Source organism: Platichthys flesus, chromosome 3, assembly GCF_949316205.1.
Source record: "Platichthys flesus chromosome 3, fPlaFle2.1, whole genome shotgun sequence".
NCBI classification, from domain to species: domain Eukaryota; kingdom Metazoa; phylum Chordata; class Actinopteri; order Pleuronectiformes; family Pleuronectidae; genus Platichthys; species Platichthys flesus.
Genome location: NC_084947.1, coordinates 2,684,127 through 2,700,879, shown reverse-complemented (window position 1 = coordinate 2,700,879; position 16,753 = coordinate 2,684,127). Strand labels below are relative to the sequence as shown.

At 44.8% G+C, this 16,753-nt stretch overlaps 1 protein-coding gene across 1 annotated transcript in view; it reads left to right on the top strand.

The window, feature by feature from the left end:
- Positions 1-747: 747 nt before the first annotated feature.
- Positions 748-16,753, top strand: part of fras1 (Fraser extracellular matrix complex subunit 1) — a 119,350-nt gene continuing 103,344 nt past the window's right edge. The window contains 9 exon segments of the mRNA XM_062380547.1: positions 748-1,028; positions 4,375-4,504; positions 5,321-5,428; positions 8,963-9,055; positions 11,100-11,259; positions 12,591-12,724; positions 14,040-14,123; positions 15,623-15,724; positions 16,172-16,363. Coding sequence (XP_062236531.1) covers positions 748-1,028; positions 4,375-4,504; positions 5,321-5,428; positions 8,963-9,055; positions 11,100-11,259; positions 12,591-12,724; positions 14,040-14,123; positions 15,623-15,724; positions 16,172-16,363 — 1,284 coding nt within the window.

The window sequence follows — 16,753 nt, the reverse complement described above, 5'->3', positions numbered from 1 at the left end:
GATAAAACAGATTAAATCAAACATTTCAATCCCTTGAGGTGATTTTAGAGTTTTTATGTTGGTCTTATATTTTCACCAAAATGAAATCAACAGACCGTGAGCTTAGCATTCAAGTGGATGAACTTGAGAGTAATAAACAATCTGGCAAATTAAACCTCAGCTAAGTTTACTGCAGAAATTAATAACTGATTAAATAATTTTTTAGTTTCATCAGTCCTGTAAGTGATGAATCCTGAATATGTGCAAGTCCCAGATTCTTAAATGTGATGATCAGCTGATCTTATGAAACAAATTGTAGTTTGGATAAAATAAGGAACTTGAAGATGTCACCCCGGAATCTGGGAAACTTAGATGGGGAATATGTTGTTTATCAACTTTTAACAGTGAGTTATTCATAAGAACTATTTGTGAAAACAAAGCTTTGTACATTTTGGTCCCTGACATGAATTATTTACATATATTAATACAGTGATTTGGCTTAGTCCATAATTTATGGCTGTTTCATTCACTTCAATATTCACATTATTCAAGAAAACCCCTCGAGATAAACAAAGTCTAATCATATTATTCAGAGTGTCTTGGATTCAAACCGACAACCTCACCAGCCACAGCCCCACCAGCAGCTCCACTCTCTGTTAAAGTTATGGATCTATTTTTTCTTGATGAAACTGGAGACGTGCGGCCGAGCTGGCTGAGGCGGTTCAGTCCTAAATCACATCTGGCCTGGACGTCTTCCTCCGGGGGCGAATGAAATCAGCCGTCGACTCCTCGGACGTTTCAATCAACGAGTCCTGCAGGTGTGGGTCCCAGCGGGGGGGGGCGATCCCAGCAGGAGGAGGGGAGGTGAAAAACAACAGCCGCTCCCCCGGCGCTGACCCGTCAGAGCAGCATGAGAGGGGAGAGGTCAGCATCAGCTGGTCCAGATCTCACTGGGGAATCCACGTTCCATCGCCACGGACTCTTTACAAGCTCCGTTTGTACAGTGACCTCCAGGTCAAACCCGTTCTGCCCCCTGGTGCGTTCAGGAGGTAAACAGGACGAGGATCGGGAATTGGATGCAGCCCCCCCGAGCCCCAGAGACCTGCGCCGGAATGGACTCGCCCCCCCCAAACCCGTCCGACTTGCAGCCACTTATAGATTTAGCTGCTGCGCTAATTTTACACACCTCTGTTTAGAAAGCCACAGGGCCGTAACAGGAAACGCCTTTCTGAGGGCAGACCTGCACCCCCCCCGACCTCCTAATTTAAACCGAAAAGCTATCAACGTCTTTCTTCACGTTACGTTCTTGTTTTACAAATATCCAAATATACACAATTTATTAATATGAACACAACCACACACACACACTCATGCAGGGATTCAGTGTAACACAGAGTCAGATATACATTTTTACTTCTTCATTTTAAATTCACTTATTTTTCATATAAGTGTTTTTGTTAGAGACGTATATCTTAAATTCAAACATGAAAACAAAAGGCCTTAGAGACTCATAATGAATCTCTTTCTTATAATTGGTTTTATTGATTTATTACGATAGGTTTCGAGTGATGCAGCTTTTGGAATTATAGATATTACCTTTGGGCGGCTTTGGCTCGGGGGGTAGAGACGGTCATCCACCAGAGGGTCTGTGGTTCGAGCCCGGCCGCTCCAGTGTCCTTGAGCATGAGCCTGAGCCACAGCTCCTGAGCAGTGTGTGATGAGCACAGAGTCGTGCTGTGTGGATGTAGCTCGGACTGTAAAGTGCTTCTGAGTGGTGGTTAAGTCCAGAGAAGCTCTTTGTAGACTCAGTCCACTCAGCGTCCAGTGTTTGTTCTTTCTCCTGTGACTGAAGAGCTGCTACAGTTTCTTCTGCTTTTCTCTTTTTCAACTCTCTGAATCAGTCGTGTGGCCTCGGCTTGAATAGATCTCCGATGAAATCTAATATCAGCCTCTCTCGAGATGGAGAGAATCAGTGATTAGCCTGGAGTTCCACTGTTCAGCTCCAACATTTCCCATTTATTCATTTGCTTTGAACCTCGTCTCCCTCACAAGGCGATCGGCTGGCGAGCAATCAGATAACGGAGGGTCTGCCCCCCCCACCCCCTGCTCTAATATTCAATGTCACATTTATTCATTCTCTGGAAGTTGTAATGGAAGTTCAGCAAAGGCCACGGGGGCAGATATCTGCAGACAGGGATCAGACACGAACTCCCTCAGTCCTGAGATCCGCTCTTTGCTGTCAGATCTCATTCCCTGAGCGATGGTTCTGATCCGGTGACCCTAAACACCACTCTGACCGAACGCTGTGAATCTGAAACCCAGAGTGCATACTGTACTTTTTGTATCTGCACTCATAGATGTGACTCAATCTGAGCTGTGGTTGTGTGTCCTTGTTTAAATGCATCGAGTGCGACAGCTGAGGCTCTTAAACCTGCGCTGGAGCCTCCTCTGGGATTTCATTACCCTCCAGGTGAAATGCTTTCAATCCAAGCAGAAGTGAATCTGCATCTCTCCATCCTGACTGCATCCTGTCTTTGACACCTTTTCAAATTGTGTTAGTTTGACCAGGTTGTGTGTGTGTGTGTGTGTGTTCTGACACTGCTGACCTTCGTCCCCATCAGGTTGTGTATTTGACTAAAGGCTTTGAGCTGTCTCTGTATTCTGCAGCAGTTTCAGAGTAATCAGACTCTGTGGTTCACTTACATCGTTTAAACATAATCAGTGAACATCTGCACTGATTTGTTGACCCTGTTCCTTCTGTGACCTTTTGATTATAAGTGCTACCTGCTCACTGTTATTATACACAGGTGTTATTTCACTTTCAGGATCAGACACATTTGTTTTTTAACTCAAACAAAGCATCTGTTCAAAGGGTGGAAAAAAATACTTTTCATAACTGAAAGAAAAACGATGAGCAGGTTTCTTAATTAGCTTAGCAACCAATCCTGGCAGGAAGAACACTTCCTGCTGATTGAATTAGTTCATGGTTGTTTTGGAAGCTCGGTGCTTCCACGGTTCTCTGGACGGCTTCCTGGAAACACAACTCAGCTGCTGTGTAAACAGACATGAGCGTTGTATAGATCTTCATAAATCCTGTTTAAGGAGAGATGTTTAAAGTGTATAACTATATCATTTAGATTATTCACCTGATTCGGGAAGAGACTCAGATTTAAAGAGGTTAATTTTGTATTTGTTGTGTCTGTTGTGACTTTGTTCCTCAGATTGTGTGTCAGTGTTTGATGTCACAGCTTGAACCGAAGTCCTCTTGCGAAAACATCCGCCTTCCGGCTCAGCTCAAGTGTTAATGTTGTGTGCACAAATTGCCTGTGACATGTTTTCCCTTCGTTAAAACTCATTACACATCTGGCCGCCGCTGCGCAGAGACACTCAGCCACAAACACACGATTAAACCCACTTGGACAGACACGCAAATGGCTTCAACCACATTCTGGGGAACATATCAACTCACTGGTTCTCTGCAGGAGCAGCCGTTCCCCTCAGTGGGCTGCTCTTCCTAATTAGATTGTCGTGCGGTGATGGCGTTCCCCTTTTTCTGTCTGTGTGGTTCCACGTGCCCTGTAGCTACGCCCACCTTCTACTGCACGACTCTCTAATGTGCTCTGATTCGATTAGGACGAGGAATCATGAAGAGGAAGATTATGAACGGATCTCAATCTTCAGATTTCCACTTCAGAGTTTTGAGCAGCAACATTGAAACTCTTTCAAAGAGACAGTGAAATGAAATCAGAGAAGTTGTGCATTTCTTGCTTTAACCTCGACTTCCCATGCTTCCTACTGTTCTCACATTGGAACCAGTCGGATCCTATCTGGTTTCTTTACCCCTGTCACCATATTTGCAGATCTCACCTGTTACTAAGAACTAATGGAGCTTTGATTGACAGCTACACTGGTTCCTGACTGACAGAGAGAACTGCTCCAGTTCCCAGTTTGTGACGTGTGATTCCCACTTGGGGGATTTTCTACCAGTCTTTTCTTACAGGCCAGGATCTGAGGCTGCGTTTGACACGCTACAGTCAACAAACATAATTACAAGTTTGACTTGAAATCCACGTCAAACATCACAAACCTCCTGCGAGACACATGTTGTTTTTTGATTAATGAAACAGAATATGAATATGAGCCTGAAATGTTACAGTCACTCTCTGTAGAGTTGTTTTCTAACGATTGAATTGCTTCTTTGTTATTGTGAATGTTTATATAATTTATCTTGCTGATGAACGAGAGACAATCCAGCTGCAGTTGTCCTCAGAATATTAATCCCAGTGTCCAGTTATTGGAGCTGGTTTTGGATGATATGATACAAACCCTAGCAGGTGTAGTCTACAGAATGTAAAGCTGGAACACAGGGTGTGTGCTCTCCACTGTTCCCTTCAGTGATGGAGCTTCTCTGAACTCATCCACTGTGTTCAGCTCCTGGCTGCAGAATCATGATGTCACAACCAGCCACACAGACAAATCCAGATATTCTGTGTTTCCTCCCCCTGCATATCGTCTTCGTGCTGAAGTAGGTGTTTTGACCTGAGGCGGAAGTTTCCCGTCCATAAAGACGTCTGTTTTTACTTTCTGTCTCCAAATAAGCAAAGTCTCCACGTGTCCTCCGGCCATGAGGTGTCCACTCCCTGAGCACAGCTGTATATCCCCGTCACCAGAGAGTTATTAATCATCCGGCCAAATCAGATCTATGGACTGTAAGATGATATATCTGAGTATATGCAGGCAGCGGGGTATTGATTTAACTCTGGCTTTGAGCTAGCCATAAGACACTGTCAGCTCAGCGTTATGAGCTATCGACAGATATCCGGTGGTGAAGTATGCAGCCGTGTGGCAGAGGTGATCTCATGCCTTCCTGCCTCATCTCAGTGTCTCGTTGGCCGCGGAGCTCGAGGCTCTCAATCAAAACGCCGGAGCAGTTTCACCTGCAGCGAATAAACCTGCTGTGTTTTACAACCTTTACTTTTAGAGGCTGGTGAGAGTTCAACGTGTGAAATGATTTTTCTCAGAGTCGAGCTCCTCGTGCAGCGAAGCCTCAGCCGGCGATCGTGGAGCTCACAGAGCGTGAAATACAAAACGCTGCGATGGAAACAATTCCTCTGGAGATGATTCTAACACCGTGTAGTGTCAAGTCATCTGTCTGTGAGTCGTTATCACATGGCAAACTGTGGTGACGTCTCCAGTTTGAAGCCTCAGTGTTTGACTCCATCCAAGCCTGCATCAGAAATGTACTGTTTTCTACCAGTGTCTCAACGTAAAGATGATGTTAGAGTGAGAGAGTGAATCATCACTTTGTCTAACGTCTCGTGTCTGTTGTGATTTTTTACAGAACAACACATCCTGGAGTCCACAGTCCTGTCAGGAGTGTACCTGCTTCGGTGACGTGTCCATCTGCAAACCCCCCCACTGCCCGAACCCCCGGTGTGACTTCCAGAAGGTGAGTCAGAGAGGGGGGGTTCACACATAGATATATATATATATATATATAAAGGCTAGATGTCTCGTCCGCGTTGCCGGCCAACTGAGTCGAACGTACGCACATGGCGGCCATCTTGATGGTAGTGGAACATGTACTTTTTAAATAAAATATTGTATATGTATATTTGTAAAGGGAAATCTTGTACTTATAGAACATTATTCTATTTTTTAGAAACGAACATAATTATCCATTATCTATGACGTTTGTAAGAAAACAAACTGTTTAAAAATCGGTTGAAAATTGAGCAAGTTATGGTTATTTAAAAAGTACGTACAACTACAACACAATGTTATGGGTGAGCGAGCTGACTGTGGCAAGATGGCCACCATGTGCGGACTTTTGACGCGGTTGGCCGAGACATCTAGCCTTTATATATATCTATCTATGGGTTCACACACCTGCAGACAACGCTTCTCCAGAGTGTCCGAGCACCTGAAACTGAGAACTTTGAAAACGCTGCTCCCACGGTTTAGATTGAAAAAGTATTTCTTGGAGGAGCCTGTGGTCTCCTGGGAACTTGTTCTCCCAGCTAAGCAGCTTTTGGCACTAAAATTAGCATACAGATCTTTAAATTGCCATTTTATACTAAAAACGTACGTATGTTCCTCTGAATCTTTTAAGAACTTCTCTCAGAACCAAACCTCCGTCAGACTGACAGTTCAGCTCCGCTCATGTTTTGTCTGGTGAAGGATTCAGACGCTTTCAGGATCTGAATGTTCCGATCTTTGTTTTTGTGATATCACTTCAAGGGCTCATTCAATCACTCGTCTTTGTGATTTGGCCTTACCCCAAACAAAACAATCAATGAGCTGTCTACTGTGCCGTCAGGTTTTGCCGATTGCACCTTTTAATTTGCCACGATGGCAACAGAAAGGAGAGTGTTAGTTCCAGACTCCCTCTTTGGGCCCATTTGACTTCCCAGGGACACATCTTCAGAACTCATTTTCACTCCGTCCTCCGCCTGGTCCTCCCCGTACTTCTTCTTAAATGGGATTTAAAAGTGGAGCCTGCGGTGACGCCATCGAATCCAATCCCAACCCTGAGCCAAGGCAGCAATCAACGGCTAATGGATTCCACTCTGGTGTCTCACAGTCCATTGTTAATTAAAAAATTAGTCCTTGTGTGCTCCCTCCTTTTTGTAAAAGCTCTTAAAGTGTGAGTCCCTGTCGTCTATACACGGAGATAAAACTCTATCAGGGTCGTTATCATCTGTCCGGCCCTGAGTCAACGGCTTTTGAAATCCGCTGCCGTTATCTACGAGCTTCCTCTTTCCTGTTTCCCCTCGTCTACCTCCTCTCATCTACCTCCTCTCATCTTCTTCCCCTCGTCTTCCTCCCCTCGTCTACCTCCTCTCATCTACCTCCTCTCATCTTCTTCCCCTCGTCTTCCTCCCCTCGTCTACCTCCCCTCATCTTCTTCCCCTCGTCGGCTTTTCTTTAATCCACCTGAACGTTTCACAGAAGTGGGGGGGAGAGCGTGGCCTAGGGGATAGAGCGGGTGCTCTGCAACAAGAAGGTTGCCGGTTCGAATCCCACTCTATCCCATCTGCATGCCTAAGTGTCCTTGGCAAGATACTGAACCCCTAGATGGCCCCTCATAAAATGATGAGTGTTCTAAAAATGTAAGTCGCTTTGGATAAAAGCGTCAGCTAAATGACATGTAATGTAATGTAAAAGTGTCTGTGACAAGCTGCACTCTGGGTTAATCGTGTAGTGTCGAGAAGTAAAGAGCAAGGCTTTAATGACGATTCTCTCAATATGTCCAGTATCTCCGGGATTAATGGGTTCGTCTGTGAAATATGAAAAAAACGACTGAAAACTGCAGAGAGCGAGAAGTGACGTCTTTAAACTGCTGATTTAGTTTGACAGTCAAAAATCACAAATGACTCCAAACGATCCTTAAAATCCTAGTAGATGGATTTTAAAAATTGATAAAGCTCTGCGTCAATTTGTCCACTAATTACTTTACTCACTAACTGTTCAGGTTCCCGAGTCTAAAGAAGCAAACGGTTTCTACGTGTTGATTTATATATCTTTGCCTTTTCTCACTGATAATCTGGAATTAATTATTTAAGACATTAGTTGTTCCAAACCAGAAATGGCTCCTCAAGACTGACATTTTGTTTTTACCATTTTTTGTGAATGTAAAAGTTCTGCAAAGTCAAAAAAGACCAAAGTCTGTGGTGTAAAGAATATGAGCAGGATGTGTCTCAAAACACAGGAGATTAACCGGAGAAATGAACAGCAAAGATGTATTAAAAAACAATGTCATGCTCTATTATATAACATATTTAACTCTGCTCCACGAATGAAAGGATGTTTATACCTCAGGTGTCTCTGTTAGATTCTGCTTCACTTTATGTTATGCCCAGGCAGGAGAACTGGCTCGTGAAGCCTCAGATTTACTGTTTACAGTTTCAGAAAAAGCACCAGACTCCAACTATTTTAATTTAGCTGCAGAGGCAACAGCGTTATTAGAAAACCTGGAGCTGTGCAGCAAAACCAGTGATGAACGAACCACAGCCTGAATCATCTCTCTCAGTTTGTTTTAGTCAAATCGGAAAATTAGATCAAATTCTTGTTTACACGCATTTTTGTGATTTCGTCTGAGGCAGCGGAGGAACTGAAGTAAAAAGATCAAATGTTCAGAAACACTTTGTCATCATTATTTATGGATATTGTGATGGATGCATTTCTGAGAGGGTGTCAGAATACAGCTGTTGATCTTATTGTCAATTTGACAACATTACCTAAAACATTTTTTGGGGTCGTTAAGCAGCAAGGGGGTCTCGTTGGAGTTGAGTAAATTTGAGTTGACTTGATTTGAAGTTGTATTAATGAAACTGTTGATTGGAAAACAATCTGATAGTCAAGTAGAACCAACTTAAGCCAGTTGTGATAATACTTATTTAAGGAATTATTTTTAAGTTGGTCCAACACATGATTTATTGTTGATAAATGACGAAATATAAACTCTTCCTGTTTATCTAGCTGATTGGAGGATGTTTCTCGTTCCCCTCTCGTTCCTCTTCTTCCTTTTCTTCTATTCCAAATCATTTGAATTCACAAATAAACATCTTTTCTGTTCCTCGGCTCTGCTTCTATCCCCCCCCCCCCCCCCCCCCCCCCCCCCCAGCTCTCCCATCTGCTTCCTGACACACATTCCACCTCAATCAGGGCAAATAGGTGTTGTGTATAGGCTGCTTGTTGAACCTGTGATGTAATATGTATTGTAATGCCTCCGCCTGCCCCCCCCCCCCCTGCTCTGTATTCCTCACGCCCTGCTGCACTGATCGTTTTCATATTCTCGTTTCCATTCGGGTGCTCGTGTCACACGTCGGTCAATTTCCATGGAAATAAGACTGTAATCGTCAGGTTGTGTGTTCATGCTGGTTACAGGGAAACACATCCACTTTCTTTTGTATGCCCCGGGGGCTTGTGTGTGTATCTTGCTCATGCTCAGTGTGTATTTGTGTGTTTGTGTTTTCCATAGGGGGAGCTTTTGAGATTCCCTGCCAACAAGTGCTGTCCCGAGTGCATCCCCTCGTCCCAGGACTCCTGCCAGCACGAGGGAATCGTCTATCAAGTGAGTGAATCTCTGTGTCTCCTGCAGCCTTTACATTAAATGATTAAATGTTATCATGCACACAGATAGATGCACTACATGTGGATCTATTTAAAAACACAGCTTATGGCTCTGGATTATGTTTTTTTAATGACAGCCTGCAACAATATTTCAGATATTTGATTGGCATCAGTTTCTGTGCCTGTTTCATCAGGACGACGCCTCCAAGGAAATAATTTTTTCCTAGTTTGCTGTGCACGCTCTTGACCTCCGTGCACAGAGCGTTGACCTTGAGGCCTTTAGGATGCGGAGGACATGATGAACCAGAACCAGAATGACCACTGTAATGGCAACTTCCGATTATTACACTTCCTCACTGAGTGGTCACACGTACGTGAAAGTGTCACCGAACCTTCGCCTTCCTTTCATTTCCAATCTGCGGCAGCGAGGAGGCAAATGGATTATTCATGTGCAGTTAGAGTTTGGTGAAATCAGACCTGCCGACTGCTCCACTGTCCAGAGAGGAAGAGAAAACATCCTGGACACCAGCTCTGCAAGGCTGCGTCAATGACACCACATGCAACCGGAGTTTACTCAGCAGCGAGTGAGCCACCATATTGAAAACCTCGATCCACCAATCAATCTATTATCTATTTTCATATTTTAGTTTGGTCTAAGTCCCATTGGCTAACATGGAGGAGGCGGGGTTTATGACCTTCCCAGCCGAGAAGACTTTCAAGGAAATATTTTGAATATGCTACTTGATTCTTGATAATTGAATAATATTTGGAGATACATCCAGGATTGTTCGTTTGTTTCAATCCATTGTTCACGTTTTAACCATGGATGGAATCTGGTCCCTGCTCCTCTGAGGACCTGAGCCCCCCCCCCCCCCTCTCTCACACAAACTCAATCCCTGTCTTGTTTCTTGTCGGTCGGGTCTCCTCCCTCTGGACGTTCCTTTCTGCCATTTGGACAAAACACGTCCTGGAGACAATGGAGGCTTGTTTCTTTCATCTTGGTTTGGAGGAGAATCCAGTGTGGTTGCTCTTCAGGCTGAAGTGTCACTTCACACGGATCTGAACAACGAGGGGATGGAGGTCTGAAGAGGAGCTGACGTGACACCGCTGCTCCTGTCCCAGTGCTGTTGGGTATAATCGTGTGATTCCTCTTTTTGCAAACTCCCAAGGTCACAAAACACCGGTTATCACAGTATTTAAATTATTTTAAATAACCTAATCCCGCTGTAATCTGCGATAACTCTAGGATTGATCTCACTTCTCAAACTATTTGTTATCTTTTAGAAACGAAATCAAGATGTTGAAGTAAAACCCCCAAATAATGATGTATTTCACTGAGGTTTTAATGGAGGATTCACTGCCTCAGTAAATCACCTCTCTGTGCTTTTGACTGAAGGAGAGAACAAGCTGATGTCTCATTTACACTGAAAGAATAACCCAGTATATCCACAAGTGGATGTACAGGAGATATCTAACTTTAATTAACACCCCCGAGACGCCTGTGTGCAAGAATAGATCCCATCAATCCAGCTCTGTCAATCACAGCGAGAGCTCCTCGTGTCTTTACAACAATGCAATGGAAACCTTGAAGCATTTTCTCAAAACATTGAATAAAAAACGAAATGAGAGAATTCCCCGAGGGTCGACATCGAGCTCAGTGTTTGTCTCTAACGATCGAAACCCTCGAACTGGGAGAGACTCCATCACGGTGGAATTAGTCGTCTCCAGGTGTGACGCTAATGTCCTGTCACATGTTCACACACAACCCCCCCCCCCCCCCCCCGTTCTTCTTCTCCTCTTCTCCTCTGTCTGTCTCTCTGACACATCCCGTCTTTTACCTCCTCCCTCCGCCGCCACTCTCTTCTGTCGGCTGTCACTCAGGATTATTCTCACAAAGTTGTCGTGTCCACAGAGAGAGAAACCACTTTCCTCATTCCGCACTCCCTCTCCTCCCGTGGTTGTGTGTCTAACTGTCTCTCTCTCTCTCTCTCTCTCTCTCTCTCTCTCTCTCTCTCTCTCTCTCTCTCTCTCTCTCTCTCTATAAGGATGACAGCCAGTGGAGTCCCTCGCCATGTTTGCTGTGTCTTTGCTCCGGAGGAAGTGTGTCGTGCACCGCTCGCCCCTGCCCCCCCCTCAGCTGCCCAGAGGACGAGAGCCCGTTCACTCCAGCCGGGGGGTGCTGTCCCAGGTGTGGCCGCGGTGGAGGTGAGGACTCCCCCTCAGGAATCACACTGATTTTAGATGCAGCTGTTGCATACAAACTCCTCCATCAAATGAAATCACCTTTTCTTTTGCTGAGTTCCAGGAATTTCAATCCAAATGTGTTCTAGATTGGACATGAGTCTGGATTTAATGTGTGAATTCAGTGCTGATGCAGATGCGTCCTTCCTCATCCACGTATTTTACAAATAACCTTGTCGGAATCAGAATTAACAAACTGTGGAAAGGCAGCGACTGGAAATGTAATGATTCTAAATGTTCAGTCTGTTAACACATCTCTACTCCCTGCCACTGTCCAGAAACTAAGCAGAATATCTCAGTAATGAATCAGTGGCTCCTCTTTCTGGAAAATGTCTAAATAAATAGAACGAGGAGCCCTACTGAATCTGAAGGAGAAAGCTTTATTGTCATTGCACAAAACAGTACAATGAAATTAGTTCTGCAGGATCTGAAAAACGATCCACACACACACACATCCCCTAACACACATCTGTCCACATTCATAAACAATAAATGATAGTGGAAAAGAGAAAGCAGCAAAATAAGAGCATCCTATCAGCGTCATGTACACGTGGGAGATGCTGATGAAGAGTCAGTGTTGCAGTCCTGGTCCTGGACACAGACCCTCCTCTTCATCACAGCACTGAACCACTTCCTTTGTGTTTGTGTGGAAACATGTAATTTATCATTTTTTCCCGAGCTGCTCTTTGAAACCATGCTTATTAAATTAGGTCCAGAGGTTGGACTCCGATCCCCTCAAGGTGTAAACATCCACACTGAACTGCAATTAAAATGCAAATTCCTCCAGTGCCGTTCTTCTCCAGGTTCCTTAAAAATGCTTTTAATACATTTGTGTGAGGGATGTTTTCAGGGCTGCACTGATAATCACTGTTACACATAATCTCAAGGTTGTTTCTTATTGCTACTGGATATTAATCACAGCTCGTTGTGACTTCTCATCTCACTGAACGGAAAGTGTTGTGTGTATTTTTCCAAAGTACAAGCAATTTAGCAGTATCTCCTCCGGGGGGGGGGGGGGCAACTTCCTTTTGTCAGTAGTCATGTGAGACCCTGAGTTGTCAGAGTGCACAGAGCAGCAGCTGCAGAGGACTGATAGGTTCATCTCCACGTTGATGATGTCTTCAGGTTCTGTGATGCATCTCAGTGATTAGCAGCTAATTAGTGACTGTGAATCAATGTGTGTGGGTAAACTCTGTCGGCTCATTACCTGACACCCGCTCTTACTGTTTACATGTTCTGTGTGCGCGCGTGTGTGTGTGTGTGTGTGCGTGTGTGTGTGTGTGTGTGTGTTTCAGAGTCCTGCTCCTGGCAGGGGGGTGACTACAGGGACGGGGAGCAGTGGGAGCCCAGCCTCTGTTCCAGATGTGTCTGCAGCAATGGGGCCGTCCAGTGTTCGGTGGCAGAGTGTCAGCAAGTGGCCTGCAAACCTGTAAGTGTCCAGAAATACACACACACACACACACACAACATAACACAATCCTGCAGAAGTCTGTGTATTTAAACAGGATGAAAAGGAGCCTGTTTTCTGTTCCACTGCTTCTCTCGGCTTGTGGCTTTAGTGCTAAATCACTCTGAGCAATGTTTTTTAAGTACAGACCCATCTCTCGTGCACCGGAGCGTTATATATTATATTAAATGAAATGATGTACATCCTAATAAATCCATGGAGGGTCGGTTGTGGCTCTCACAGGAGGCTCACAGCAGCAGGTGGAGACATCACCTCAGACTCTTCATTAGCTTCTCGGGAGAAGAAGCATTGAGCAGAAAACCATCTGGATCATCGTCCCCCTGTTATCACTCGTATCTCTTCATCCATATCAGTGACGGGGATTTGACCTTGAACCTCCTCCTGCTGCAGCCATCGACCGCCCGGCTGTGACAAGTCGTTTTATTAAAAGCTATGTTCACATTGAACCACTTCTTCCTTGTTTCGGTGTGACACCACATGTGAGACGACAGCTGCAGACCTTCACTCACTGAACAGTCCAGAGACTTTCCTCTCTGGATCTCTGGATCTCCTAACTCGTACATTTTATGATGAGGGTATTCATTTTTCTCATTTGTTATCCGTATGCTTGGATGTTCCAACACACACAGACAGACACAAACACACACACACACACACACACACACACACACACACACACACACACACACGGACACATACACATACACACACACACATACACATACACATACACACGCTTCATCCTTTTCTGAAGCGTCAAGTTTGCACAAATTCATCCTACAAACAAATATAATAGAACTAAAAAACAACATCTACCGCTCTACTGATTATAGATTAGATTATTTATTCTTATTGTCTCCACATGTAAATTGATTTGAGACACTAGAGGGTGAATGTGGACTTGAAGACCTCTGTGTTTCTCCGGAGGTGTTTGCTGAACACTGGAATCAGAGGAGTAACAAACATAGTTTCTCTAAAAGCATATTTCTAATGTTTCACTTCCCTGAACCGGTTAAATCAACTTTTCGATATTTGAACTGCAGCGATTCCTCCGTCTCCAGACTCTGAGCTCGACCTCAGAGCTGGAGGCACGGAGATGAGACTCATATCGATCTGATCTCAAGATTGTTTTTGCCCAAAAATGTCAGCATGTCTAACAACACAACTCATACTTCCAGTTGTGTGTTTCATCGAGTAACGTTTCACCACAGAACAGACGAGTGGATTTGTTGTATTTATTGTTGTGGGTCAATTCCTTCTTCTCCTCTTCCTTCAGCACGAGAACCTGGTGATTCAGCCGGGACGATGTTGTCCTCAGTGTGTGTCCAACCCCTGTCTGTCTGCTGGGAAGCAGCACCAGGTGGGTAACGTGTTTGTCTGTCTGTGTGTGTGTCTGTCTGTTTGTGTGTCTGTGTGTGTGCGTCTGTTTGTCTGTGTGTTACATAGACAGTAAAAAAAGTGTCACTTGACACACGTTAAACAAAACGTTTTGTTTCTCTAGACAATTGATTACAATATTTTTGGGCTCTTCTCCTCTCTTGTCCTCCTCGTCTCCTCTCCTCTTCTCCTTCATCTCTTCCTCTCTAATCTCAGTTGGCATCACCTCGTCTGCCCTGCCCTTGCTCTTGCGTTCTCATGTTTTGCAGTACACACTCACACACTCACACACTCACACACTCACACACTCACACACTCACACACTCAGACACTCACACACTCATCCACTCATTCCTTCCATCTTCTCCCACACTGCCAAATTCCATGTTGATCACAGGGCGTCCCATTCTGTCTAATGTGTGTTTGCAACTTCTGAAACACACACACACACACACACACAAACACACACACACACACAGACACACACTCGCTCATTCATGTTTGCATCGTCATGACATCAGATGTGTGTGTTCTCCGTCAGGATGTCAGGAAGTTCCGGGGACGTCTCAGTTTGTGATTTATCACAGAGAATGAATCATGGTGTCTTGATTACATGTACACAACCTTCCTCCGTACACAACCCACACAAGCGTGCACACAAACAGTTGTGTGTTACAGTATGTGTGTATTTGGTGTAAATGGCCACAGACTGATGACCAGAGTTACGGCTTCGGTCAGAAATTTAACCGGTTTTAACCTTTAACCTCGAAACAGGAACAAACTGCAGATCATTTGTTTATAAAAAAACACTTTTATTTCTCACTTTTGTTTGATAATAATTGCGTCTCCCCCCACGTCTGGATTAAATATGTTTGGGGCAATAATACAATACTTATCTCAATAGGTTTTCTATCGCTAGCAATATAAATATATCAATATGATATTCAATGTGCAAGCAGAGTGAGGAAATCCATCTGATGCAGGTTTATAAAATGTTTGTAAGTATTTGTCAATAGCTGCTCATAAAGAAGAAGATTCAGTAAATGTTTCCATTTGTGTGCCTCTTTGTGTGTTTGTGTGTCCGTCTGTGTGTTTGTGTGTCTCTTTGTGTGTGTGTGTTTGTGTGTGTACGTGTGTCCAGATATCAGTTCGTCACGCTCTGATGTTTGTTTTGAACTTCAGGAGCATTCAGTTGACATCTGATAGCTGCTATTTGCCCCTGACAAAGTGTTTGTGTGTGTGTCTGTGTGTGTGTGTGTTTGTGTGTAGGCACGCTCATGTGTATTTGTATGCTGTTCACGCTGCCTGCTCTGAATCCCCACATAGAAAAGAAGACACTCAGTGGATTCAACTCGGGTTTGAGTTTATAGCTCAAAGGCGTGTGTCAGGGTGTGTGTGTTTGTGTGTTTGTGTGTGTGAGTGTGTGTGTGTGTAGTTTGAAGATGTGTGACTAAATGTGTGTGTTTGTGTGAATCCTGACAGCAAGGCGAGCAGTGGCAGAAGAACGCCTGCACCACTTGTGTGTGCGACCGGGGTCAGTCGAGATGCCACACACAAACCTGTCAGCCAATCAGCTGTGACAAGGTGCGTCTCTTCACCCCCCCCCCCCACACACACACACAGACACAGACACAGACACACACTTAAGAAATATGATGATATGATCATAATTAAGATTACTAAAAAACTACTTAAATAGAAGATAGCACCTGTTATATACATATCTATATTTTCTGCTGAACACATGAAGCACCCAGTTCAGATCTTCTTAATCCCATTAAGCAGAATCACTGGTTTCTGTGGAAACTCTTTACAGGCTCCCTTCTGTTTCAGTGAAGCCAATAAAAAAAAAATGTTGCTCTTCTATTCCAAGTTTTCATGTCTTTTCTTTTTTAAACTTTGACTTAAACTCGAAGTGAAACATCTCCTCGGCTGTGGTTTCTCCCTCTGCAGAAAAAAGAATTCACACTTTCTCCTGATTTGCTTCTGTCTTGTCCCGAGGTCAGATTGTCCGTGTGCTTCTCTCCTCAGGGTCAAACCAAGGTGAAGCGAGCCGGTCAGTGCTGCGACGAGTGCGCCGCCGCCAAGGGGAGCTGCCTGTACGAGGGCGTGGTGCGTTACCACGAGGACGCGTGGAGCGAGAGCGGCTGCAGCTTCTGCACGTGCAGCCGGGGTCAGGTGATCTGCCGGGGGGCCGAGTGCAGCCGCCTGGAATGTCCCCAGGTGAGACCGAAAGACGAGAGGAGCTCAGGGACCAGAGCAGCGAGTGTGTGCGTTTAAAGGGAATAGACTTGTTTGTTCTGTTAGAAGTTAAGAGCTCCTGTTCCTCTGTGAACAGCAGGTGGTCTTCAGGGCAGCAGGTCTAATCCGGTTTATTTCAGTGAGTTCTCAACGGGGGGGGGGGGCCTGATGGAGAGGCCAGAAAGACACAAGGTCATCTGGCAGAAAAGTTCAGTATCAGTGGAAGTGATCACATGGGAGAAGAGCAGCTCTTCCATTCACACCTACCTCCTCCTCCTCCTCCTCCTCCTCCCCCCACCACACACACACACACACACACACACACACACCCCGCCCCCCCAAAAATGCAACGTGTCAGTACCCAGAAATCCC